At 41.7% G+C, this 26,407-nt stretch overlaps 1 protein-coding gene across 1 annotated transcript; it reads left to right on the forward strand.

Annotated features, from left to right (window-relative positions):
• On the forward strand, positions 1 to 26,206 carry DCTN6 (dynactin subunit 6; the record flags this gene model as incomplete). The annotated part of the gene is made up of 7 exons (XM_080710174.1): positions 1 to 23; positions 5,724 to 5,788; positions 17,617 to 17,722; positions 20,134 to 20,222; positions 21,183 to 21,230; positions 22,221 to 22,363; positions 26,108 to 26,206. The coding sequence occupies 7 exons, from the start codon at positions 1 to 3 to the stop codon at positions 26,204 to 26,206; spliced, it is 573 nt and encodes a 190-aa protein (XP_080566300.1).
• Positions 26,207 to 26,407: the final 201 nt, after the last annotated feature.

Consider the following 26,407-nt stretch of genomic DNA (forward strand, 5'->3'; position numbering starts at 1 on the left):
ATGGCGGAGAAGACTCAGAAGAGGTGGGTCAACTGCTGGCCGAAAGCCTGTTCTCGACCCTCGGCAGGGGTGGAACCTGTTCCTGGTCGCGGGTGGTGGGGACTGAGCTGGCGTCCCGTCCTGGCGCTTGAGCCGATGAGACCTAAAGCCCCGAGCCGGGGTCGCGGGGAGGGAGAGGGCCGGGAGGGGAGGCGGGTCGGTACCGGGTCTCGGCGCCCAGGCCCCGCGGCTCCTCCGCTGCACGCCGGCCCAGGGCAGGCCGACCCGGCGCGGGCGTGTTGCTGGGCCGAGAGGGGCCCGGGACCCGCACTCGCTCCCGCAGAGCCTCCTGTAAGTCCCAGTACTTAGGAGGCTGAGACCGGAGGATCGCAGGTTTCAGGCCAGTCTCAGCAACTTAGACCGCTTCAGAATAGAAAATTTAAAGGGTTGGGAGTGTAGCTCGTAGGTAGAATGCCCCTAGATCCGATCCCCAATACTGCGCACGCAGCAGACAGAGGGGGCCACACCTGGGCCAGGTCTGTGACTTGCGCTGCCCGGCGACGACGAACGTCTGTGGCTGCTTCTCCCGCGTCTTCATCGCTGGGGACCGCTGGTGGGACGAAACGGCTCGCATCGGAGAAATGCTTAATTAAAAGCTTTTGTGTGTGTGTGTGGGGGGGGGTACTGGGGATGGAACCCAAGGGCATTCTACCTTCGAGCTCTACCCCCAGCACTGCCTCCGGGCTACAGTCCCAGAGCTATTTTGTATTTTATTTGGAAACAGGGTCTCACTGAGTTGCTGAGAGCTGAGCTCACAAAGTAGCTGAGGCTGGCTTCGAACCTGTGGGATCCTTCTGTCTCAGCCTCCCAAGTACTGGGACTACGAGCGTGCACCACCACGTCTGGCTTATTCTTTATTTTGAAACGGGGTCTCACTGAGTTGCAAAAGACCTCCGTAAGTAGTTGAGACTGTCTGCGAACGGAGATCTTCTGTCTCAGCCTCCCAAATGCTGGGATCACAAGCGTGCGCCATCACGCCCGGCTTCATAAAAGCATTTCTAAGAGCAACGGAGTTGAGCACCCTTTACTGGCTCTCTGACAAAACCTATATTGTTTCTGGTGCCAGAAATTAAAATTTTAGATTTTTTTTCCTATTTAAGCGGATAAACTGTAATTGTTTTTTATAAACTGAAGAGTCTACTATAAATATAATGTATTAGCCGGGCGCAGTGGCACACTTCTATAATCCCAGTGTTTAGGAGGCTGAAACAGGAATATCACAGGTTGGAGGCCAGCCTCAACAGTTTATCTAGATCCTATTTCAAAATAAAACATCAAAAGTGTTCAGGATGCTGCTCAGAAGTAGAATGCCCCTGGGTTCAATCCCCAGTGTTAAAGAGACAAATAAATCTATGCAATATAGAGGAGCACGTGGTGAAGACAAAGCTGCTGTTGACTTGTTCTGATAGGGCCCTGATTCTGCCCCCTCCCCAGCTGCTGCTCCTCGCTGCGCCTGTGCAGTGGGGTTCAGGGGAAGATGCTGGGAACACGTTTTGGATTAGTGTTTATTTTCTGCCTTATGGAGAAACAAACTGATGGTGACATAAACACTACCGAGGATTTCTTCCTAATAACCGGAGGCATCTGTGGGTCTCTCTGCCCTCAGTTGCGCAGGACAAATTAAAAATACTAGATAATGTTATTTTCATAATGAGAAGGAGCTAAGGGAATGGAAAATCACACCGGGAAATAGGTCTAAAACAAGAGACATCTTATAGAGGCTAATTTTATTTTATCAGGGTTTAATAACATTGCATATTTACACACACACTTTAAGTGGAAAGTATCAGAGAAACGGCATTTTTGTTAATTAGCTTAACAATAACCCACAGCGCTCAGACCAACTGAGAAACAGCATTTTTGAATGGAGCCTGGGGTCACAGGTTGGAGGACAGTAGTGAGACACTCAGCAACCTAGTGAGACCCTGCTTTAAAAATAAAAAGATGAGGGGGATATAAAAGCTCAGAGGTAGAATGTCCCTGGGTTCAATTCCCAGTAAAACACACACACACACACACACACACACACACACTAATAGTATGTATAAGAACAGCATCATTTATTTATCTCAGGAAAAGTAAAGTGGTAGGATGTTTCCAGGCAATTTTCAAGTAACAGAAGAGATGATTGATATGCCCCAGCAGGAAGCTTTGCTTCAAGAAATTTCTAGTCCCTGATTTCAGTAGTGTTCAACCTGTAAAGAGAGGGTTTTATTTTGTTACTTACTAGCCTTTGCTTTGATGTACAGAATTTGGTATTTGATTGTTTTCTTTATTTTTTGTGATACTGGGAATTGAACCCAGAGGCATTCTACCTCAAGGTAGACCTCCAGCTCTACTTTATTTTCATTTTTGAAACAGAGTCTCGCTACGTTGATGAGAGTCTAACTACTTGCTGAAGCTGTCCTTGAACCTGCAATCCTCCTGCCTTTGCCTCCCAAGAACTTATAATTGTGTTTTAATATTTTTACTTGAGCACTCTTTTTATAAACATTTACACTTTTCTGTTACTTAATACCAATTGTGCTTTTTATTATTTCTTACTGTATTCTATTTTTGTGGTGCTGGGGATTATACCCAGGGACATCTACCTCCAAACTACACTCTCAGCCCTATTTTATTTATTGCTCTGAAGCAGGGTCTCACTAGATGCTGAGTCTTGCTCAGCTGCTGAGGCTGTGATCTTCTGCCCCGCCTCCCAGTACTAGGACGAGGGGTGTGAACCACCACACCTGGCTCGCGCTTTTTACAACGTGCAGGGTTACATACCTCACTAAAAGGTCTTTGGAAGGTTGCAGCTGTGCCCTTTGCCATCCCACATTTGCTTTCTGGAAGCAGATTCTTCCAACTCTTTTAGCTCTTTCTTTTACAACTTGCCTTTGTCTTTCTAAATAATTGCTTTTTTTTTTTTTTTTTCTTGAACTGGGATTTAACCCAGGGTATTCTAACTCCAAGCTACAACCGCAGCCCTTTTATAAAGTATTTTATTTTGAAACAGGGTCTCACCAAGTTGCCAAAACTGGCCTTAAACTAGCCATCTTCCTGCCTCGGCCGCTCAAGTGCTGAGATTCCAGTCGTGTGCCACCACGCCTGGCTTGCTTATCCTATCTTTGATGTTATTGTATAAAATCTTTTTGTACTGAGCCAGAAAGCCTACCTTAGGAGTATAACTTATTTCTTTCCTCTGGGTAAGCATTACCTCATTTTCGTACTTTTCTGTTATTGATATTTTCCACATCGCCTACAGATAGTCAAATGCCTATTAGTAGTTAGTTTTTACAAATTCTCATTGGATAATCTATTACTTTTTTTTCTTGGAGCTGGTCTCCCTGAAGTCCTTTGTCCTCTTTTCTTTTTTTTTTTTTTTTTTTTTTTTTTTTTTTTTTTTTTTTTTTTTTGGTGGTACTGGGGTTCCTGGAAGCCCTTCTACCTCCGGGTTACACTCCCACACCTATTTTTATACTTTTTTTTAAATTTGGAAACAGGGTCTCCTAAGCCTGGCTTCGAACCTGCGCGATCCTCCTGTCTGTGCCTCCCAAGCGAGGATGACAAGTGTGCGCCACCACGCCCGGCCTTTGTCCTCTTTTCTTTGTAAGACTGATACACAGCTATTGTCCTTACTTCTGTCCATTCTTCTTACATGCTGAAGTCTATTTCTAGAACCTTTTGTCTGTTTACTTTTTTTTTTCTTTGTTGTACTGCGGGTGGAACCCAGGGGCTTTTCTACCTCAGGGCTATACTCCTAGACCTATTTGGTTTTTTTTTTTTTTTTTTTTTTTTTTTTTTTTGAAACAGGGTCTCACTAAGTTGCTGAGAGCCTCACTCAGTAGCTGAGGCTGGCTTCAAGCCTGTACGATCCTCCTGTCTCAGCCTCCCAAGTGCGGGGATTAAAAGTGAGCGCCACCACCCCTGACTTGTTTTTTTTTACTTTTTTTCTGTGAGGTACTAGGGATTGAACCCCAGAGGCATAGTACCTCTAAGATATCCCCCCAGCCCTTTTCTATTTTTTATTTTGAAACTGGATCTCAATTGCTGAGGGCCTCACTAAGTTGCTGAGGCTGGCTTCAAACCCGAGATCCTCTTGTTTCAGCCTTCCAAGTACTAGAATTACAGCTTTATGCCACCACACCTGGCTTATTGGTTTACTTTTATTTAGCTAAGCACATCTTCAGCGACTTTCTTTTTTTTTTTTTTTTTTTTTTTTTTTTTTTTTGGTGGTACTGGGGTTCCTGGAAGCCCTTCTACCTCGGGGCTACACTCCCAGACCTATTTTTACATTTTCATTTTGGAAACAGGGTCTCCTAAGCCAGTGCGTGGCTGGCTTCGAACCTGCTTGATCCTCCTGTCTCCGCCTCCCAAGCGCGGGGATTACAGGCGTGCGCCACCACGCCCGGCTTCAGCGACTTTCTAATAGGAAATTTTTTTTTTTTTTTACATTTCCAAGTCTGAAAATGGTTTTTATTCTCCTTCCATACTTGATTGCTGGTTTAGCTGGATACATATCTCTAGGTTAAACATAGTTTTCAGTCAGAATTCTGTTCTGGTCCTCTAGAATCAGTAATTTTGTGGAGGATTCTGATGGCCATTCTGATTATTTGATGCCATCTTTTTTTTTTTTTTTTTTTTCTGTACTGGGGATTGGACCCAGAGCCTCATGAATACTCTGCTATTGAGCTACAGCCTCAGCTTTTTTTTTTTTTTTTTTTCTTGAGACAGGATCAGTTTCCCAGGCTAGCCATGAACTTGAGATCCTCCCGCCTCAGCCTGCCAAGTACCTGGGGTTAAAGGCATGCACTTCCACTCGTAGCTATTTTATGACGTCTGTGTGTAACCTGCTCTCTTTCTTTTTTCCTCTAAAACATGAGGGTCTTTTCCATACCATTCCAAAACATCATGTTGCTCCCTGGTATGGGTCTTTTACATTCATTTTGCTAAGTATTCATTGAGCTTGCAGGTTGGGGATTGATACCCTTTAATTCTGGGAAAGTTTCTCTTATTCTTTGCTAATTTTCTCCCTTCTTTCTTTGAGATTTTTAAATTTGCATTCTGTATCTCATGAATCAATCCTCTATTTTCTCTCCTCTTTTTCTGTACTTTTACATTTTATTATATAGTGTGTGTGTTTGTTTGTATTGGGGGGTTACTGGGGATTCACATGGGCCTTCTGCCTCCAAGCTTTTTTTTCCCCATCCCTTTTCTTTTTGAAAACAGGATCTTACTAAGTAGCTGAGGCTGACTTCGAATGCAGTCCTCCTATCTCAGCCTCCCAAGTGCTAGGATTACACGTGTGCGCCACCACGTCCATTTTCTTCTACTTTCTGAGCGAATCTTGTCTTTACTTCAATCCTAGTGCTTCTTTTGTGTGTGTGTGGGGGGGGGGGGTGCTGGGGATTGAACCCAGGAGCGTCCTACCGCTGAGTCACACTGTCAGCCCTATTTATATTTTATTTCGAGATGGGTCTCACTAAGTGCCGAGAACCTCACGACGTTTCTGAGGCTAGCTTCGAACCTGTGATTCTCCTGTCTCAGCCTTCGAAGTACTGGGATTACAAGTGTGCACCATCACTCCCAGCTTTGTCAGAGAGCCAGCAGAGGGAGCGTACTCTCACTGTAGTTCCAGTGTAGCTTCAGTGACAATGTTTTTAACCTTGTATATGATGAATGTTACCCTTTTCTCCCTACAGTGTGAAGATTGCTCCCGGAGCAGTTGTGTGTGTAGAAAGTGAAATCAGAGGAGATGTAACTATAGGTAAGAAGATAGTTTATTTGTGTTGTTTCTCAAGAACTGATGCCTTGTAATATATTGTGATGTTTTACATTTCGATATTGTCTTCTATGTCTGTTCCATGGTTGTCCCAATTGTTTTCACAAAATAATGTAGTTTCTCCCATATTTAAAGGTTCTAAAAGAATATGGTGTGATGGGGGCCATGGGTAAGCCTCTGGTGGAAATAACTAGTGAGGCAGTAGGACACAGGCATTCGTTTACTCGAGAGGGAGCAGTTGTGTACCTGTGATATACCAAGCACTGCTGGTGCTAGGGGCACAGCAGTGAACTTAGGTAACAGACAGAGGCCCTGCCCGTGTGGGGCTTGCATTCTGCTGACCTGGAGTCCGCAGACCTGAGTGAGCTTGCTCCTTACTTGCCGGGTTACCTTGGACATGTTACTAACCTCTCTAACCTTCATTTTACTTAGCGTGTAATCCTGTGTACATCAGGATTCCATTCACCTGCATGTAGTGGTGGCTTAAACATGCAAAGGTTTATCTTGCATATAAAAAGTTTAGAGGTAAGCAGTTCAGATCTGGTCAGTTGATTGTCCAGCATAGACCTTTGGTCTTGGAGGCCAAGAAGCGATGCTAGAGCACCAAGAGTCATCTTGGATGAGAAAAGGGGGAAGTGTAGATGGAAGAGCTTGTTTCCCAGGTGAGGTAGCTCTTCTCTTCTCTTCTCTTCTTTTTTTTTTTCTTTTTCTTTTTGGCAGTACTATGGATAGAACCCAGGGGCATTATACCTCTGAGCTTCACCTCTGTCCCTATTTTTTAGTTCTTTATTTTGAAACAGGGTCTCACTAAGTAACTGAGGCTAGTCACAAACTTAAGATCCTCCTGTCTCAGTCTCCTAAGTACTGGGATTACAAGCATGCACCACCACACCCAGCTCCTTTTCTTTTCTTTGTTTATTTCTTACTAGGGATTGAGCCCAGGGACATTGTACCTACAGGCCACACCCGCAGCCTTTTTTTTTTTTTTTTTTAAACAGGATCTTGCTGCGTTTCTGAGGGTCTCACTGAGTTGCTAAGGCCGGCCGCTATCCACCTGTCTGAGCTTCCCAAGTACCAGGATTACAGGCATGTGCTACCACATGTGATGGCAGCTCCTTTTAAATAATCTTCCTGAAATTTCCACACAACCCTTCTCTTCTTAGTTTTATGGACACACTGAGCTACATACTGAAAGGAGAGATGGGAGATCTATACTTAGTTGGTCACATTGTTGTCCCTAATAAAATTAGTGTTTAGTTACAAGAAAATGAGAATGAATAGTGGCTGACAACAGTTTCCATCACGTGCAAATAGGAGTACCTGCCTCCTGTGTTTGTGGCAAGAGAATGTACAGATCAAGAATAGTAAGCACTTGATAAGTGTTACTATTAGTACTATTGAATCTTATCACTGCAGCATCCTAGGGGTCAGGGTCAGCATTTAGATCAAATGAAAATTCAGCATGTGGCAGTGTACTTATTTGAAGACTAAGTTCCCCAAACCCACATTTTTCTTCTAGCTCTTTTATCTCTGCTTTCCCTAGGTGTGGTGTGGCTGTATTAGTGTGAGCTCATCCTACCCAATAGCTACATGTCACCTACATGCCATCAGGGTAGAGCTTTCATTGAATTACTACTTTCAAAGAGAAAATACACCGTATTCACTTATATTAGCCTCAGCCAGGTATGGTAGGGCATGCCTATGGAATTCTGGTACTTGGGAGGCTGAGGCAGGAGGATCACAGGTTCAAGGCCAGTCTCGGCAACTTAGTAAGACCCTGTCTCAAAAAAAAATTAGAAATGTAGCTTAGTGATAGAATGTTTGCCTAACATGCACAAGGCCCTGGGTTCAGTCCCTAATAACAACAACAAAAATCAATAAGTAATATCTATTATATAATAGGTATATGTAATACAGATATATCTAAAGGCATAAATATACACACAGGCAAAACAAAGTGCTCTATCCTGTGAGAAGGAAAGGAACCGCCAGTGACCACTGGCCCCAGTGTTAGGATGTGCAATATCAGTAGGCAGCACCCACTTCTTGTTCCTCCTTCTGGCCTTTGCTGCTTTGTGCTCCTCTTTGTATATTCCTTTATCTTCCTACCCTAGATGTTGAAATTATATAAGGAAATATAGTTCTTAAATCTACTTGTATCTGGCATTTGAATACTAGCTGATAGCACACAGTTCTTTAGATTAACATACAAAATACTCCAACATATTTTCATTGCTGGATATACTGTGGGGGTGGGGGATGGTGAGGATTGAACCCAGGTTCTTTCTACCTCCAAGCTATACCTCCAGCCCATTTTTTATTTTTTTGTCTTGAAACAGGGTCTCACTAGGTTTCTGAGACTCTCACTAAATTGCCTAGACTGGTCTGGAACCTGTGATCCTCCTGTCCTGAGATTACAGGTGTGCACAACCAACACCCAGCTTGGTTAATACTTCTTTTTTTCTTTTTTTTTTTTTTTTTTTTTTGTGGTGCTGGGGATTGAACCAGGGGCATTCCTACCTCCGAGCTACACCCACAACCCGATTTTTTACTCTTTTTTTGGGGGGCGGGGGGTGGTACTGGGTTTCCTGGAAGCCCTTCTACCTCCGGGCTACACTCCCAGACCTATTTTTATATTTTTTTATTTAGAAACAGGGTCTCCTAAGCCAGCACAGCTGGCTTCGAACCTGCACGATCCTCCTGTCTCTGCCTCCCAAGCGCAGGGGTTACAAGCGTGCGCCACCACGCCCGGCTTAGTCTTTATTTTTGAAACAGGATCTTACAAAGTTGTGGAGGGCCTCACTAAGTAGCTCTGGCTGGCCACAAACCTAGATCCTCCTGTCTCAGCTTCTCAAGTACTAGGATGTACCACCACACCGACTCTCAACCCTTTTTTTTTTTTTTTTTTTTTTTTTGGCGATACTGGGGATGGAACCCAGGGGCATTCTACCTCCGAGCTACACCCCTAGCCCTATTTTTCTTTATTTTGAAACAGGGTCTCACTGAGTTGCAAAGGGCCTCACTAAGTAGCTGAGGTTGTCCACGAACTGCGAATCTCCTGTCTCAGCCTCCCAAATTCTGGGATTACAAGTGTGTGCCACCACGCCTGGCTATAATACATTTTTAAAGAAAGAAATCTAACTGGGTGTAGTGGCATGCATCTGTAATCTCAGTATTTGAGAGGCTGAGATAGGAGGATTGCAGGTTTAAGGCTAGCCTCAGCAAATTAGTGAAACTCTTTTTCAAAAAGTAAAAAGGCTGGAGGTATAGCTTGGAGTTAAAAATGAAAAATGATCCTGGGTTTAATCCCCATTACTAAATACATAAATAATTAAATAAATTAAAAGGGCTGGGGGTATAGTTCAGTAGTAGAGCACCTCTGGGTTTACTCCTCAGTATCCCCCACACACACACAAAAAGAACTCTTTAGTGATTTGAAGTTTATCACAGAATAGGTTCAAGTTAATATTTGTGGAGTTTGGGGGGTTTTTTTGTTTTTTCTTTTGTTTTTTTTGGTTGTTGTTGTATGTGTGCTTGTTACTCAGGCACATTCTACCTCCAAGATATACCCCCCCAGTCCTTTTATACCCCCAGTCCTTTTTTTTTTTTTTTTTTTTTTTTGGTACTGCTGGGGTTCCTGGAAACTCTTCTACCTCCGGGCTACACTCCCAGACCAGAAACAGGGTCTCTTAAGCCAGTGAGGCTGGCTTTGAACCAGCGCGATCTTGCTATCTCTGCCTCCCAAGCGTGGGGATTACAAGCTTGAGCCACCACGCCCGGCATATTTTATTTTTTGTTTTGAAACACTTTCTCACTAGGTTCCTGAGGTTGTCCTCAAACCTGGGATCCTCTGGTCTAAGCCTCCGAAGTACTAGGATTGCAGGAATACACTACTATGCCCAGAAATACTTTTGTTTTATGCATATTTGGTGGTGAGTGCTGGTTAGAAGACACAGGTAGTGTGCACTACTACAGATGGCTTAAATATTAATTTCTGTCATTATTGTATTTGACATAAATTATCTCTAATCTTTTGGCTGCTATTAGTTTATTTTTCTGAAAGAACATCAGATTAAGAAATCTTCTGAGAGATATAAAGTTAAATCAAAGAAGAGGGAAAAGATAAGTTATCTAATTACAGCTGTCCCACCATGCCTTATTTTATTTGCTATTTCAGGGCTTTAATTGTTTTTGGTTAGGTTATCAGAATAATTGATTTAAGTCTTTTTCTGTTGCCTTATAGAATCTGGAGATTTCAGTACTTATTCAGCTCTGTTTTTTGGATTAAGTAGCAGTAAGCTGAAATATACTTGGTCTATTTTTCAGGACTTTTTCTGTAACTTTCCATCTTAAAGTTATTTATACTTTCACAGACTACTCCATTCTGAAATATCTCAAGAAGAAATTAATGAAATGGGTGTTTTTCCGTACCGAGGTTGAACAACGCTCACAGATAACAGCAAAGCGAGCAGGAGGTTAATTATAAAGAGAACAGGGAAGGGAGAAAGAGGCAGAGCACCCTTTTGAGCATAGGGGACCCTGGTGTCTGGCAGCTGCCTTCTAGAAACTATTTGGGAGTTGCTCAAGCCATGTGCCATCAATTAAAAATTGCTTTCTCCCAAAGTTCACGCAGTCTACCGAAGAGAGTTGCAGGCCATCCTAGGGCCCACTCCCAGTTCTATTTTCTTTTCCAGTCAGCCATTTTGCAGCTATAATCTAAAAGCTGACCGTATAACGTAGAGGAAAGAGATTTATTTTCTCACAGTTTCAGGCTCAGCCCACGTGAGACCAGGGACTTTGGATGTCAGGGTGTGGCCGTGGGAGGCAGAGGGAGAGCGCAGGACTGTGCTCTTCACTCCTGGAGGCTGGAAGCCAGAGAGAGAGGGAGGGGAAGCCATATATAACCCCCAAGGCCACACTCACAGGGAGCCACCTCCTCCAGGCACACCCTACTACTGGCCTAATGGTACCGCCCAGAAAAATCCACTACAATAAGTTTATACAGTGCCGGGATTACAACCCTCATGACTCAACTAGATCAACCTTGAATATTAATAAGTGAGCTCTTTGGGGGACATTTTTATCTAACTATAACATTCCACCCTTGGCCCCTAAAGAACTCACACCCAACTCAGAATACAAATGCATTTTAGTGTTCTCCAAGAGTTCCCAAAGTCTTAACAGTTCCAACATTGCTGAAAAGTCTCAAGGTCTCCTCTGAGAATCAAGGTAAACTTCTGTGAGCCCCAATAAAAGACAGTGAAGATCAAGATAAAAAGCGAGTTATGTTCATCCAGTGTACAATGGCAAGGAGTAAACATTTGCATTCCCAAAGGGAGGAATAGGGCTCTAGGAAGAAGGGACGGGACTAAAACCTTGATGAAATGTTTGCCGGCTGGGCCGGCACTTGATTCTGCACCCTGCTTCTGGCCTTGGTGCACGTTGGCGGTGAGAAGCGATCTCCAAGGGGCCTTGGCAGCCCACCCCATGGCCTGGCTGGCTGCAGCACGCAGTGTACTTGCTCTAACAGCCTGGCTCCGTGGCTCACAGCTAGCAACCTTTCCTTGTGGTCATTCCATGTTTCTAGTGTTTCTAGATCTTGGGGTGTTTTTCTGCAACCTTGGCTTCACCCTCACAGCTTCACACAGTGCCCCATTTGGGCCTGCTTGCAAGGATTCCCACCCTGCCATACATTGCCTTGCTTCCCAGGCCTGCCTTTAAATCTGGCCTCCTCCATGGTCCCCTTTTTCTAGCAAAGCCAGCATTCTGTGGACTCTGAGATGGGCCACCAGCAGAAAATGTTGCCATGCCCTCCTTAGTCATTGCCACAAGGGCCTTTTGAGTCACTGCCCCTGGGCCCACTCCATCCAGACAGCCTCTGGCCCCAGGGCCTGCCATCAATTACATACCACTTTCACTGAAAGCCAGCTCAACCAGAGAGAGAAAGAGAGAGAGAGAGAGAGAGAGAGAGAGAGAGAGAGAGAGAGAGAGAGAGAATCCAAGTGGGAGCGGTTAGTGGGGGGCCCATTAGAGTGGGTTTTCTAGGAGTTTATATACTTCTTTGAGTTTCCTCTCCCAGTTGGGGTCCCAGACACTGTATCCTGGGATCTCTTGGGATCTTTATCAGCAAAAACAACTGGAGTTTTATAAACATCTGGTCATTCTCAGGAGGCTTTTGATCTTGTTAGCACTTGCCATTCAGAGGTCTTGTCCTTTCAGTTCTTGGAAATAGCATCTATTGCCTCTTAGGAGATTAAGTCTTTCCACCATGATACCTGCCAATTTCTTTCTACGTCCTCACTAATTTTTGTTTTGCTATGTTTCAGGCTAGTGAAACTTTTTTTTTTTTAGGGGGATGCTGGGTATTGAAACCAGGAGCATTGTATCTATAAGCTTTGCCACCAACCCTTTTTATATTCTTATTTTGAAAATAGGGTTATGCTAAATTGCTGAGGCAAGCTTTAAACCTGCAATCCTCCTCTCTCAAGCTTCCAAGTACTAGGATCGCAGACATAAGCCCAACTCAGGACAGTGGAAATTTAAATCTGGTCTTCTATTTTCTTAGAAAATAAGGTCTTTAATTTATCAGAAAGCTGGTCAGAAGCTTTGAAGTATAGCCTTAACCAGGGGTACTTTGATTTGAACCTCTGCTGTAGCCTCACTGGCTCACTAGTGCTGCACAGAAACAGTTCTTGAGGAAAGTAGTAGCTCTCTTCATAATTATAATCTGGGTAAATAAAGTTTCATAGCACCAAGGCTGTTTTTTTACTAGGCTGTCTTGATTTCCGAACCATGAATTATTTCCTGTAAATCTTCATTTTGAAAGCTGAAGAACATTTCAGAAAAGTTCTTCCAATTACCGTCCTGTAGTCCCATGTGTCTATGAACTCTGAGCTAAACTATATCCAGCCCTATTTTATTTTTATTTTGAAAACAAGGTCTCACTAGGTTGATGAGAGTCACACTAGTTGCTGAGGCTGTCCTCAAACCTGCAATCCTGTCTCTGTCTCCCAGGTACTGGGATTACAAGTGTTTGTCACCATGCCCAACTCCTGTAGTCCTTTAGAGGGGGAGGCCAGGGCTTGGCTGGGACATCATAATGTGAAGGCAGAACTCAACACAGTGGAAAAGCATTATGCTAAAAGTGCTTTGTCCCACTTCATTCATTCTCCCCGGCAGAGTTTTAATAAAGATACAGAGCCTCCCTTTTATTGTAGGAATTGTTTTCAGTAAGGCAGAACAGTGGCTTTGACTTGGAAAACCATCACCTATAAAGCAGGTACTTCAGCTTACAGGTCACAGGAATTGTTTAGTTTTCTAAAGAGAGAGCTTGGGGCTTTTTTTAAGTATTTATATGCACAGGGTGATTGTATTACAAAGGTAGACAGGAAAAGGATCCTTTACCAAAAGAGGGAAATGGAGATGTGATGCTAGGAATGTCTTTCTGGCTGCAGGGTGTGAGGCCCAGCCAACCCGTTAGAAAAATAACTCACTCACCAGTTAAGGCAGCTCCAACTCTAGACACATTTATCCAAACAAGGAGATAAGACATACGGTTTCAGCACATTTGCTAAAAAAATATACAAACTGCTCTGCCAGAAAGAGCTCCAAGAAGGTTCACAATAGACTTAACAAAAAGGAAAAGAAAAAAACTTTCCATGGTGACAAATTTTTATTTTTAAAACGTTTTAACCTCAGGACCTAAAACGTGGTTTGAATTCAGACCCATTATAGGTAAAAAGCGCTGTGGCATACAGGAAAGTGTGCGGCAAACTGCGCCTACATTTCCATGTGCTGCCACTAACAGTGCTTGAACTGCTGGGCACTCCGCTCCTGGACCTGCAGCACAAGCCCTGGCTTTCACAGAAGTCTAGCTTTCCTTTAAGAACGTCACCTAACCAAGGTCGTACGGTCACATACCCTGAAGTCCATGTACACAGACCTCTCCGTTCTGTGCCCAAAAGGACCTGCAGGAGGGTTTGGAGGACCTGTCCTGTTTATTACTGCCATCTCATTTGCTGTCACTTCAGAGTGTAAAGTTGATAGTTCCACCTAAGTTACTTCAGCCCTGAACAGCAGCTCCTGTAGTTTGGCAGTGCTGCCAGCAGGTGGAGGTGGTGTCTAAATCACAGGCCACCTAAACTGCCATGGTGCTTTGCTCTCGGGGCCCACAGATCCACAACCAGTTTTCCTGCTCTATAACTCAGTAATGGTAAAAACAAGTAGGAAACACCTGATTAAAGTATCAGTCGTTATTTTAAAATGTCATATATGACAAGGAGACTGGGGATGTAGCTCAGTGGTAGAGCACTTGCCTAGTAGGCACAAGGCCCAGGATTACACCCCTAGCACCACAAAGAAAAAAAAAGGACATCTTAATGGAATTTAGAATTATTTAATTTTTTAAAATTTGTGCTTATTTGGTTAGATTTTTATGTAATAAACATGTATTGCATATAAGTTTTGAAAGACAAAAATAAGAAATGTCAGTTGCTTTCAGAAGTACACTTTAGGGGAACTTTTTAAAGAAACATACAGGTCCTAGTGATTCTTCCATCTTATTAGTCAGTCCTCAGGTAGCTTCTTAAAGTGTCTTATGAGTGTTGCTAGTCAAAAGCTACAGCTAGAGGGCCGGCAGAATATATAGTACCTCTGGCCACTTATCTAGTAGTGGCAAAAGACCTGCTTTCTGTCACAGCCACGGTGAACTCTGCCCCTTGTCTGAGATTTTTCCTTTTATCATTCTAGAATGTGCTGTGGAATTTCCCCCTTGGTTAAAAGAGGTGTTACCCTGATACCTGAGTAGAGGAGGAAAGCAGACCCTTTTCTTTTGTTTCTCAGACCTGAATTAATTATTTTGCTTATTTTGGAAAAGTTATTTTTTAGCTCTTAGTTGCAAATAATGATGGACTTCTCATGTTTAAGAACTGTGGATCACATCTCATGATTTCCCTTTCAAATATTTTTTTTATAGAACCTACATTTCAAACCAATGAGGTAGGTTGCTAAGGATCTCCTCCTTTTATAGAAGAGAAAGCAGGCCTTTGATAGAGGAGGCACATAGTCTTTCAGTGAAAGAGCCCAGAGTCTGGACTTTCTAGACAAGGGTGGGTGCTAGCTGGGGCTTTCATTGCAATGAACCTAGCTGGGTATGGTGGCGCACGCTTGTAATTCCAGCATTAGGGAGGCTGAGACAGGAGGATGGCATGCAGTTCGCTTCCAGCCACAACTATTTAGTGAGGTCCTTTGCAACTCAGGGAGGCCCTGTTTCAAAATAAAAAATAAAAAATAGGGCTGGGGATGTAGCTAGGAGGTAGAATGCTCCTGGGTTCCATCCCCAGTACTGCCAAAAAAAAAAAAAAAAAGTTAATTACAATGAACTTCAAATAGATTGGGACCCTTTTGTATGGAACATTGTGAAGTAAAATATCTAGTATTGTGCAAACTACAACTTTAAATTGGCTCACACAGCTGGAACACTTAGAAAGTTTTCATTTCAAAGGAATCCAGTGTTCACGTCAGCATTGTTTAGCATCTCTCCTCTAATGATTGTAACACCTAAATGCCTGTTATTAGGAAATTAGTAAAGAAGATTATGGCATGTTAAAATGATATGAGATACTTACAGCTATTTAAAAGAATTAGCCGGGCGTAGTGGCACACACTTGTAATCCCCGCGCTTGGGAGGCGGAGACAGGAGGATCGCAGTTCGAAGCCAGCTGCGCTGGCGTAAGAGACCCTGTTTCAAAAATATAAAATAGGTCTGGGAGTGTAGCCCGGAGGAAGGAGGGCTTCCAGGAACCCCAGTACCACCAAAAGGAAAAAAAAAAAAAAAGAATATCTACCTAAGTATGAGTATATGGAGAAATTACTGTGATCAATAATTATAGAATAATAAGTACTACTCCTTGGCTTTAGAGAAGTATGTGCTTGTAATAGTTGTGTTTCTTTTAAAAAATTTAAATGGGATATAGCTTATATATAGTGATATTTATAGGTCATAAGTATACAATAGTATTTGGTTTAGAGTACTGTGCCCTGAACTTTGAAGAATAGCTGTTTCTAGGGAATTGGATTGGACATCAGTACAGAATTTTTTTAACTTTTTTGCCTTGCTTTGTTCGAATTTTTGGTAATAATTATGTTTTCTTTATAAAGAAGTGCATGTATATAGTTGTACTGTGCGTGTTATACAAATGCACATGTATGGGGATTTACATGTAAAGGAAAAGAGGCACACATGTCTACACTCCTGGCTGACTTGAGAAGCTTCCAGCGATCTCAAAGATCCCATCCTCTATCCTGAACAAGAGAATTTGCCTGGCGCATCAAGGCCATGCAGGCTGTTTCTTCCCAGACGGTGTGTCTTTGAGCTGTGCTCCCTGATTCGGCCCTGCCCTCTTTGTCAACCTCTGCAGCTCTTCCTTGCCAGGAAGAATAAGCTGCCTGGAGGCCCCTTCCAACTCTCAGAGCACCAGGAGCACCTCCTTATTTATTTTTAACACATTCATGGGTGAGTGTGTTAAGCAGTCCCAGTTTTCAAGATATCAAGCTCAAAGGGGCAACAATAGCATGTGTGCATTTTTTGTCTTCCCATAATATGTAGTAGTATATCCTACTCATCTCATCACAAGCAGATAATATTTTGTTTTTTTGTTTTTTTTTTTGTACTGAGGATTGAACTCAAGGGCATTCTACCTCTGAGCTACAACCCCAGCCATACTTTATTTTTTATTTTTATTTTATTTATTTATTTATTTATTTATTTATTGGTACTGGAGATGAAACCCAAGGGCCTTCTACCTCTGGGCTATACCCCTGACCATTTTTTTTTACTTTACTTGGAAACAGGGTCTCACTAAGTTGCTGAGAGCCTCACTAAGTAGCTGAGGCTGGCTTTGAACCTGTCTCAGCCTCCCAAGTGTAGGGATTACAAGTATGTGCCACCACGCCCGGCTTCAGATAATGATTTTTAATAAATTAACAATTGATGCAATTGAATACTGAATTTCACTGACAATGTCCTGACCCTCTCCCCTTTCTTGGCCCATCCTCTGTCCTCCCTCCTTTACCTTCAAAGGCAGATACTCCTTGTCCACTTGTTTGTCAGCAGAAATAGCCCTAGTGTGGAAGAGTTAGTGGGATGGGTGTTGGAGACAGGCTAAAAGGAAGATTTGTTTTCTGTCAGTAGTTTATCACCAAAACCTGTGGCCTGTGGGTAGATAAGAGCCCAGGGAGGGATTATGGGGACATTCCAGAGTCAGGGTTGCCTTCTTTACCTTGCTCTTGAAGTGGATGTGATAAGGCCCTTCCCTCTTCCTTTAGCTTTGAGGTTGCAGGCCTAAGGTCTCCATGCACCTGAGTCTTAGCACCTCAGTATTCACCATGGATCTTCCTAGCACCTCCCTTTCACTTTTTTTTACTTTAACTGAAAATGAAATCCTAGACCAGACAAAACTCTGCCTCCTTCTATTGGGTATGTTTGTATTAGGGATAATGACTAAGAAACAAAGATAAGGTTATAAGCCATTCTTTCTGACTTCTCTCCACCCATATTTCCTCTTAATCACTAAGTTAAAAGAGGAATCCTGTAGAATGCTAGCATAAGAAAACACCACATTGTCAGCAGAGAGCCTTATATTTCTGAAAGGGAAGAAGGGAATTAATTTTTATTGCCATCTATGTGCGACATAGTCTGTCTGCACCATCATTTTAAAGAACCTATCCTGTTCCTTCCAACAGCCTCACCCACCTCCCACCCTTGTGCTAGAAGCATACCCTCCACTGACAATTTGTTCTCGATGTTTTAACAGGACCTAGGACGGTGATCCACCCTAAAGCACGAATTATTGCGGAAGCTGGGCCAATAGTGATTGGTGAAGGTAATCTAATAGAAGAACAGGCCCTTATCATTAATGCGTGAGTAAGACTTACAGATACTCTGAACTAAGCACACAGGTAATGTGTTTTCATCCGTTTCGCTGTCTCTAAGAATCTTTTACAGCTGACATCTTGAAGGCCTGCTATTTTAGAGCTAGGGAAACACTCATGATCTTTTTCAACGTAAGTGAATGAGGAGCCCAAAACCCAGGTGGGGAGCAAGACTTGGTCAAGGTGAGAGCACATTGGTGGCTGACTGGCCTCCCCAGCTCTGGGTCTGGCAATCAGCTCCTCATGGTTACCTTCTCCTCCATCCTGGAGCAGACATTCCCTGAGCACCTCCAGCCTCCCAGTGATCACCTTGAAGATAGCTTTGATTGGATTTCTTGGTTCTGGCTGGAATGTTATTACTCATGCCCACATTTGTGAATTTAACTAATGAATATTTTCCTACATCCTGTACAGCTAAAACCCAGAATTACAGTTGAAAAATGTGGGGTCTTAGGGGCAATTTTTAAACTTTAAAGATTAAAATATAATAAGCTGAGTGTGGTGGCACACACTTATAATCCCAGTACTTGGGAGGCTGAGACAGGAGGTTCATGAACAACCTCAGTTACTTAGTGAGGTCCTCTGCAACTTAGTGAGACCTTGTTTCAAAGTAAAGAATTTAAAAAAAAAAAAAAAAAGAACTGGTGGTATAGCTTGGAGGTAGAATGCCCTTGGGTTCCATCCCCAGTACTGCAAAAAAAAAAAAGATTAAAATACTAGAACATAGATGTGATTTTAATGAACTAAACTAATGCCCATGAAATTTTCATAAATATATTAAGTCTTTCTAGATAAAAATTTGGCAAGAAATTTAAGCTTATACCTAATTTATAGCAACAACGTATGGAATTTTTAAGAAAGACCTTGAGAAAATATTTAATTGTGATAAAAAGACTGATTTGTCTGAATGCTTGCTTAGGATTTGGGAGTTTCTATATTAAGCAATTTCTCTTTAAAATACTCTTGGCACTTTCAGTATAAGTCAATTAACAACAGTGGTATTCTGCAGTAACTCAGCTGTCAGAGATAAAACACTATTTTAAAACAGCTTCCTCGTCTAAAAGCACATTTTATCTTCCAAATATTTTAATTAACTACCTAATATCATAAAATAATTATTTTATGTGAATATCTGTTTATTGTTTTACAATCGAGAATGCTGTGTGTGTGTGTGTGTGTGTGTGTGTGTGTGTGTGTGTGTAGCACTGGGGATTGAACCCAGAGGCATTCTAACTTTGAGCAGCACCTCCAGCCCAATTTTATTTCTTACTTGGAAACAGGTTCTCACTAGGTTGCTAAAAGCCTTGCTAAGTTGACAAGACTGGCTTTGAACCTGTGAACCTCCTGTTTCAGCCTCCCAAGTACTAGGATTACAAGTGTGTGTCACCACATCCAGCTCCTCAAATGCTTATTTTAAGGATTGAATATTTCAAGTTTGGCACGATTTTAGTTCTTATTTAACAGGAAGGAAGGAGGAAGGGTGGGCTGGGCATGGTACTCAGGAGGCTGAGGCAGGAGGATCACAGGTTCAAGAACAGCCTTAGCAATTTAGTGAGGTCCCTCAGCAACTTAGTGAGACCTTGTTTCAAAATAAAAAATAAAATAGAGCTGGAGCTGGGAATGTTACTCAGAGGTAGAATGCCTTTATATTAAGGAAGGAAGGAAAGAAGGAAGGACGGAAGGAAGGAAGGAAGGAAGGAAGGAAGGAAGGAAGGAAGGAAGGAAGGAAGGAAGGAAGGAAAGAAACCAGGCAGGCAGGCAGGCAGGCTGGCTGCTGGACCTGGTGGCACACACCTCTAATCTCAGCAACTCAGAGACTGATGCAGGAAGATCACACAAGTTTGAAGCCAGCCTAGGCAATTTAGCAAGAGCCTAACTCAAAATAAAATAAATAAAAAGGGCTGGGATGAGCCAGGCATGGTAGCACACATCTCTAATCCCAGTACTTGGGAAAGAGACAGGAGAACTCAGTAAGTAGTGAGATTTTCATCAATCTAGCAAGATACTATTTAAAAAAAATAAAATAGGGCTGGGGGTATAGCTTGAAGTAAGAATGCCCCTGGGTTCAATCCTCATTACTCCAAAAACAAGGGGGAGGGCTGGGGATGTTGCACAGTGGTAGAATGCTCCTGGGTTCAATCCCCAGTGCCACAAAGAGAAAAAAGTAAAAAAGGAAATCCTATACACCTATGACTTCCCTATATTTCAGTAGTTCTATTTAACTCCAAGCTTTCTCCGGCACACAGGAGAAATTCTCTTGGATCAAAAAAATAACTGACATAGTTATATATTTTAATCCAGATACAAATTAAAATTGAAAGAATTGACCCAAATTCTAAAATGAGAGAAAAACTAATACTTGTGTTACTGGCTTGATGATTCGTCTCTTCTTTTTCTAGTCACCCAGATAATATCACGCCTGACACTGAAGATCCAGAACCCAAACCTATGATCATTGGCACCAATAATGTGTTTGAAGTTGGCTGTTGTATCCTTTGCAATAATCTACCATAAATCATTCCTGGATGTCATTTGGCACCTAGGTCATAATTTATGTATCAAATATATTTATAATATATCATAATTACATTTTTCAGAGTAGGCCATCCTGCTCTTTGAACAGACTTATTTCCATTATATAAAAAATTCTTTTCTGGGGCTGGTGTTATAGCTCAATGATAGAGCACATACCCAGCACGTATGAGGTCCTGGGTTTGTGAAAAGGGAAAAAAAAGTACTGTGAAAAGGAAAAGAAGTACTTCCCATTCTGATCAGTAACTCAGTAGAATAAAGTAAGTGCCACATGCCATTTTCTGACACATACACATCTTTAGCTCAGCATTTTAAAACCCTTTTGCTGGACCTACAGCTTGTTGACAGGCAGCAATGACTGAGTGGCAAAAGAGAAACAGTAATTCTGGCTTATGTCCTGGCTCAAGAGCCACACCGTTGTCAGTTTGGTTTCTGTATCAAATTAGGTAAGTAATATGGCAAGCAGGGGTAAAAATATTTCATTCTTTATGTGTTTTTTTTCCCTCTCCCTTTGACCAATATCATCAGGTTTTTTTGGTTTTTTTTTTTTTTTTTGGCTTGGTTTTGTACTCTAAAAAGATAGTAAAAACCTTTTCATGGTGTCAGCAAAATGTTTAACACTGTTAAGTGTCTAAGTGACTGGGTGATAGATTGTTTTGATTTTCTTAAAATAATTACAAAAATAGACTCATAAAATCAGGATAAGGACTCATTTCTTTAAAAAAAAATACATAGGAGTCATTTGCTTATACCTAGAGATCTTTATGTTTAAGGATTAAACAAAGAATTCTCACAGGGGCAAGCCTACAGAGCCCTTTCCACACCCATGTACCCCTGTGCAATATAAGAACATACTGTAGTAGTTGGGGGAAGAGAGTGAACATATTTATGGTATTTACTTAACTCTGGCTCACAGATTCCCAAGCCATGAAAATGGGAGATAACAATGTCATTGAGTCAAAAGGTGAGCTGTGTGCAGTTTCATTGTTACAGTGATTACCTCCTTTCTCTTTGTCATATCCTGGGAAGCAACCTAAGTACAAACCAAGGCAAGGCGGTATGCTCTGAAGTGGTCTAAAATCATTGTTGAACTAATTCTTTGACTCAAAAGAACCTAATTTGGTTATATGGTTATCTGGTAATGTAGCTAAAGGCATTAAATTAAGAAGTCAAATTGAATGATTGAAACAGATTTCTACTAAATACTAATGTCAGTATTTTAGTTAATTGGTGTCATTATAGCATTAAAGAAAAAGATCAGTTTTTCAAGCAATTTTCTTTCTTTAATTTCAGGACTACTTTCCCTCGCCAATCAGAAACCAGTATACACATTGGGCCAGGCAGGGGCTTATCAGGTCACCAGCACTGCTGGGAACCAGCTCCAAGAGTTTATCCCACTAAGTGCAGTAAGAACCTGAACAGTGACATTTCTTTAGAACAGTGATTTATCTTTTTTTAAATTCTGATTGGTCCAAAATAAAGCGCTTCATTTTTTAATAATCAGATCATACTCTTTGTTAATCTCTTTAATAGTTTTAATTTTACTTTGGATTACCAATGATCATCATTGGCATTTCCTATTTATAATATGCTTCCTATGTGTCAAACTTGTGCTCAGTACTTTATATTTATTATCTCATGGTTCCTTAAACAGTGAAGTAGGGTAGTCTCTCCACTCTATATATAAACTTGAGCTTAGTGATTTTATAGTGTCTTGCCCAAGGCCACACAGCAAGTTAGCTGCAGAGCTCTGTTTTGAGTCCATCTGGCCTAGTTACACAGCCTGCCTGTGTGCTTCTATACACATTCTGCACTGAAGCATTTCTAAAACGTTTTTCTTAAGACCAGCTTGCATTTTTATACCCAAATCACAGAAAAAGAATTGTAAGTACATACACAAAAAAGTACTGTAATCATCTGAGTCTTAAATTGGAATCCTTTGTTTTCACTGCAGCATATGTAGGCAGAAATGTAATACTGACGAGTGGTTGCATCATTGGGGCTTGCTGCAACCTAAATACCTTTGAAGTCATCCCTGAGAATACAGTGATCTATGGTGCAGACTGCCTCCGTCGGGTGCAGACGGAACGACCACAGGTACTAGAACTGCTTTGCTTTTTATTTTTTTTTTCAGTACTAGGGAACGAACACATGAGCACTCTACCTCTGGGATACACCCCCGACCCTGTTTCTCACTAAGTGGCTGAGGTTCTTCCCCCTAAGCTGTTGAGACTGGCCTGGAACTTGCAGTCCTCTGGTCTCAGAAAAAAAGAGGTCTGTCAGAGATGAGTTTGGTGGTACATGCCTATAATTCTAGTTCTTGGGAGGCTAAGACGGGAGAATCGAAGGCTGGAGGCCAGTCTCAGCAACTTGGTGATACTCTCAGCAACTTAGCAAGACCCTGTTTCAAAAAAAATTAAAAGGGCTGGGCATATAATATAGCTCAGAGGTAGAATGACTCTGGGTTCACTCTCCAGTACCAAAAAAATAAGTATTAAAAAATTTCAGCTGGGAATGGTAGCACACATTTATAATCCCAGTACTTAGGAGACTGAGACAGGAAGATTACAGTTTCCCGGCCAACCTTAGCAGTTTGCTGAGACTCTCAGCAACTTAGCAAGACCCAGTTTTCATTATAAAAAATAAAATAGAGCCAAATGTGGTGGTGCATGCTTGTAATCCCAGTACTTAGGAAGTTGAGACTGGAGAATCACAGGTTTGTGGCCAGCCTCAGAAACTTAGCAGTGCTCTCCCCAATTTAGTGAGACCCTGTTTCAAAATAAAAAATAAAATAGGGTTTGAAGTTAGCTCAGAGATAGAATGCCCCTGGGTTCAATCCCTAGTACCACACATACACGTTCATTAACTAATTAAAAAATAAAATAGGGGTAGGCTATATGTAGCTCAGAGGTAGAATACCCCCTGGGTTCAATCTCCAGGACTACAAAATTTTTTTAAACTATATATGAGGATGGCAATGACAAGTTGATTATGAGGAAGGAAAATGTGGAGTTGCAATTCCTGGTTTTAAGCATCACCTTACAAACAGTATTGATTCTCTCTTAAAATCTTCAAGGGCAAGGAATGACCCTACCAAATTTATACTGTACCTCTGACTTGGGTTTGTATTTATTAGTTTATCAATATAACATAGCTTTATTTTAGGTGTGTGTGTGTGTGTGTGTGTGTGTGTGTGTGTGTGTTACTGGGGATTGAACCCAGGGGCATTTTACCTCTGAGATCCCCAGCCCAATTTTTATTTTTGAAGCAGGGTTTCACTAGGCTAAATTTTACTACTTGTTGAGGCTGTCCCTGACCCTGAGATCCTCCTGTCTCAGCCTCTCAGGTATTGGGATTCTAGGCATACGCCACCATGCTTGGCGCATACCTTGATTTATTTGTTTGTTTGTTTGTATGTTTATTCATTACTGAGGATGGAACCTAGGGGCATTCTACCTCTGACCTATATCCCCAGCCCTATTTTTTATTCTTTTTTTTTCTTTCTTTTTTTTTTTTTTTTTTTGAAACAGGGTCTCACTGAGTTGCAAAGGGCCTCACGAAGTAGCCAGGGCTGGTCACAAACCCAGATCCTTCTGTCTCAGCCTCGCAAATGCTGGGTTACAAACGAGCACCACCATACCCGGCTTCATACCTTGATTTTAAGCACAGCTTTTGAATAAGCAAGTATATTTGAATATTTTCCTGGCTTATAAAAAATTATCCCCTCCTAATAACCCAGATCAAGAATAATGTATTCATCCCAGGCACACACTTGTAATCCCAGAATTTGGGAGGCTGAGACAGGAGGATCATGGTTCGCCGACAGCCTCAGCTGCTTAGTGAGGCTCTCCGTAACTTAGTAAGACCCTGTTTCAAAAATAAAGAATAAAAAATAAGGCAGGGGGTGTAGCTCAGAGGTCAAATGCCCCTGGGTTCCAGCCCCAGACCTGCAAAAAAAAAAAAAAAAAAAAAAAGAAGAAGAAGAATGTATTCAGAGCTTAATGTTAGAATAAGAGTAAAAAAGATGGAACATTTGGGTCTTCATTTGGACACAAGACATGTAGATTGAAGTTTTAAGTCTCATTGCTTGGCATATTAAATTGTGTGGGGGGGGGTACTGGGGGTAGAACCCAGGGGTCTTCTATCTCTGGGCTACACTCTCAGACCTGTTTTGTATTTTATTTGGAAAAAAGGGTCTCACTAAGTTGCTGAGAGCCTCACTAAGTAGCTGAGGCTGGTTTCGAACCTGTGCTGTGCAATCCTCCTATCTCAGCCTCCTAGGCGTTGGGATTACAAACATGCACCACTATATACTTCTTTAATTTCCCAACCTCCTTTTCTTCTCCCTAAAGAAAATATTTTTAAGCTGTTTATCACTTTGCTTCTAATTTGTAGCCATATTTGGTCAGAAATTAAAACTCCAGTTAGTCTATTTTTATAATATTTGACTTTATTGTTATTATAAGCAAGTATTACTTTTATAACTAAAAGGGGAAAATCTATCATTTTTTAACTATCTTTCTGTACAACAGCAAATATGATTGCTAGTACAGATGGAGAAATGAAGTTGGAGTTGAGGAAAAAAATTAGAATTAAGTGAACAAGTATATCTGATTTTTTTTTTCTTTTTTTTTTTTTTTGGTGGTACGGGGTTCCTGGAAACCCTTCTACTTCTGGGCTACACTCCCAAACCTATTTTTATACTTTTTTAAATTTGGAAACAGGGACTCTTAAGCCCACACTGCTGGTTTCAAACCTGCGCGATCCTCCTGTCTCCGCCTCCCAAGTGTGGGGATTACAAGCGTGCGTCACCACGCCCAGCAACAAGTATTTTGAGATTTAGACAGGTTCAGTGTTGCACACCTATTATCACAGCTACTAAAGAAACTGAGGCAGGCTAGGCAATTGAGCCAGACCCTGTTTCAAAATAAAAAAAATTAAAAGGGGGTAGGGCTGGAGATGTAGTTTAGTGTAGAGCACCCCTGGATTGATCCCCAGTACACACACACACACACACACACACACACACACACACACACACGTCTGTGTGTGTGTGTGTGTGTGTGTGTATAGTTTAATTTTGTGGGGGGGGTTCTGAGGAAGGAACTACCCAGGGGCATTCGACCTCCAGCTATACCCCCTGCCTTACTGCTTATTCTTTATTTTGAAACAGGGTCTCACTAAATTGCGGAGGGCCTCACTAAGTGGCTGTGGTTGTCCTCAAACCGCAGTCCTCCTCAGCCTCCCGAATGCTGGGGTTACAAGCATGAGCCACCATGCCCAGCTGAAGTTTAATTTTTAATGTATAATACTATTTTCCAAATTTTACTGATTGTAAGAATTATATAGACATCTGTTAAAAACAGAGATTCCCCAGACTTATTGAATGACAGTATCCAGGACAGTCCTAAAATTCATGTTTTACAAGTACCACAAGTGAGTTTTACAATCAGAAAGTTTGTGCAGTGCTCGTGAATGGGAGAGTAAGGCTCACATGAGTGGATCTTAGCTGCATGCTTCTATAAATCATGTGGGAAGTCATGTACTCTGGGCATTTTAGTTTGGTGGTTTTCTATAATTGACACTCTTACTTTTTAGAAGCCAGAAGGAAATCCAGAAAAGCAGGTTTGAAAACCATTTTCTCTATATTTTTATGTGTAAACATGTTTTGGCTTTTCCTTATTATCAAACTTAATATATTTTTTATTATAAATTTTAAAAACAGGTAAGTAAAATTAAGACAATGAAAATCACCTATAATTCCACAACCTACTAATAACCGTTTCTACGTGGTAGTCTTGACTTTGCTTTTGGCCAGTCAGTCTTCTCTTACCTTTCTAGCCCCAGACACTACAGCTGGATTTCTTGATGAAAATTTTGCCAAATTACCACCACCTAAAGAAGACTATGAAAGGAAGCTCAACTCCAGTTAAGAACTAAGAATATATGATACCAAGATAACGTTTCCTCTTTGCTGTCTTTGAAAGGGCCATGATATTTGTACATTCTTAGAGCTCACAACATAATACATGTTAACTTTGTTTGGTAAAATTGAGTTAGAAAGTAATAGAGTCTCATTGTAACTGTCCTTTATAATTTATATAAAATGTATTATTTTCTTATACTCTTGCTCCTTTTCTG

This window comes from Muscardinus avellanarius (assembly GCF_963383645.1).
Source record: "Muscardinus avellanarius genome assembly, chromosome: 14".
NCBI lineage: Eukaryota > Metazoa > Chordata > Mammalia > Rodentia > Gliridae > Muscardinus > Muscardinus avellanarius.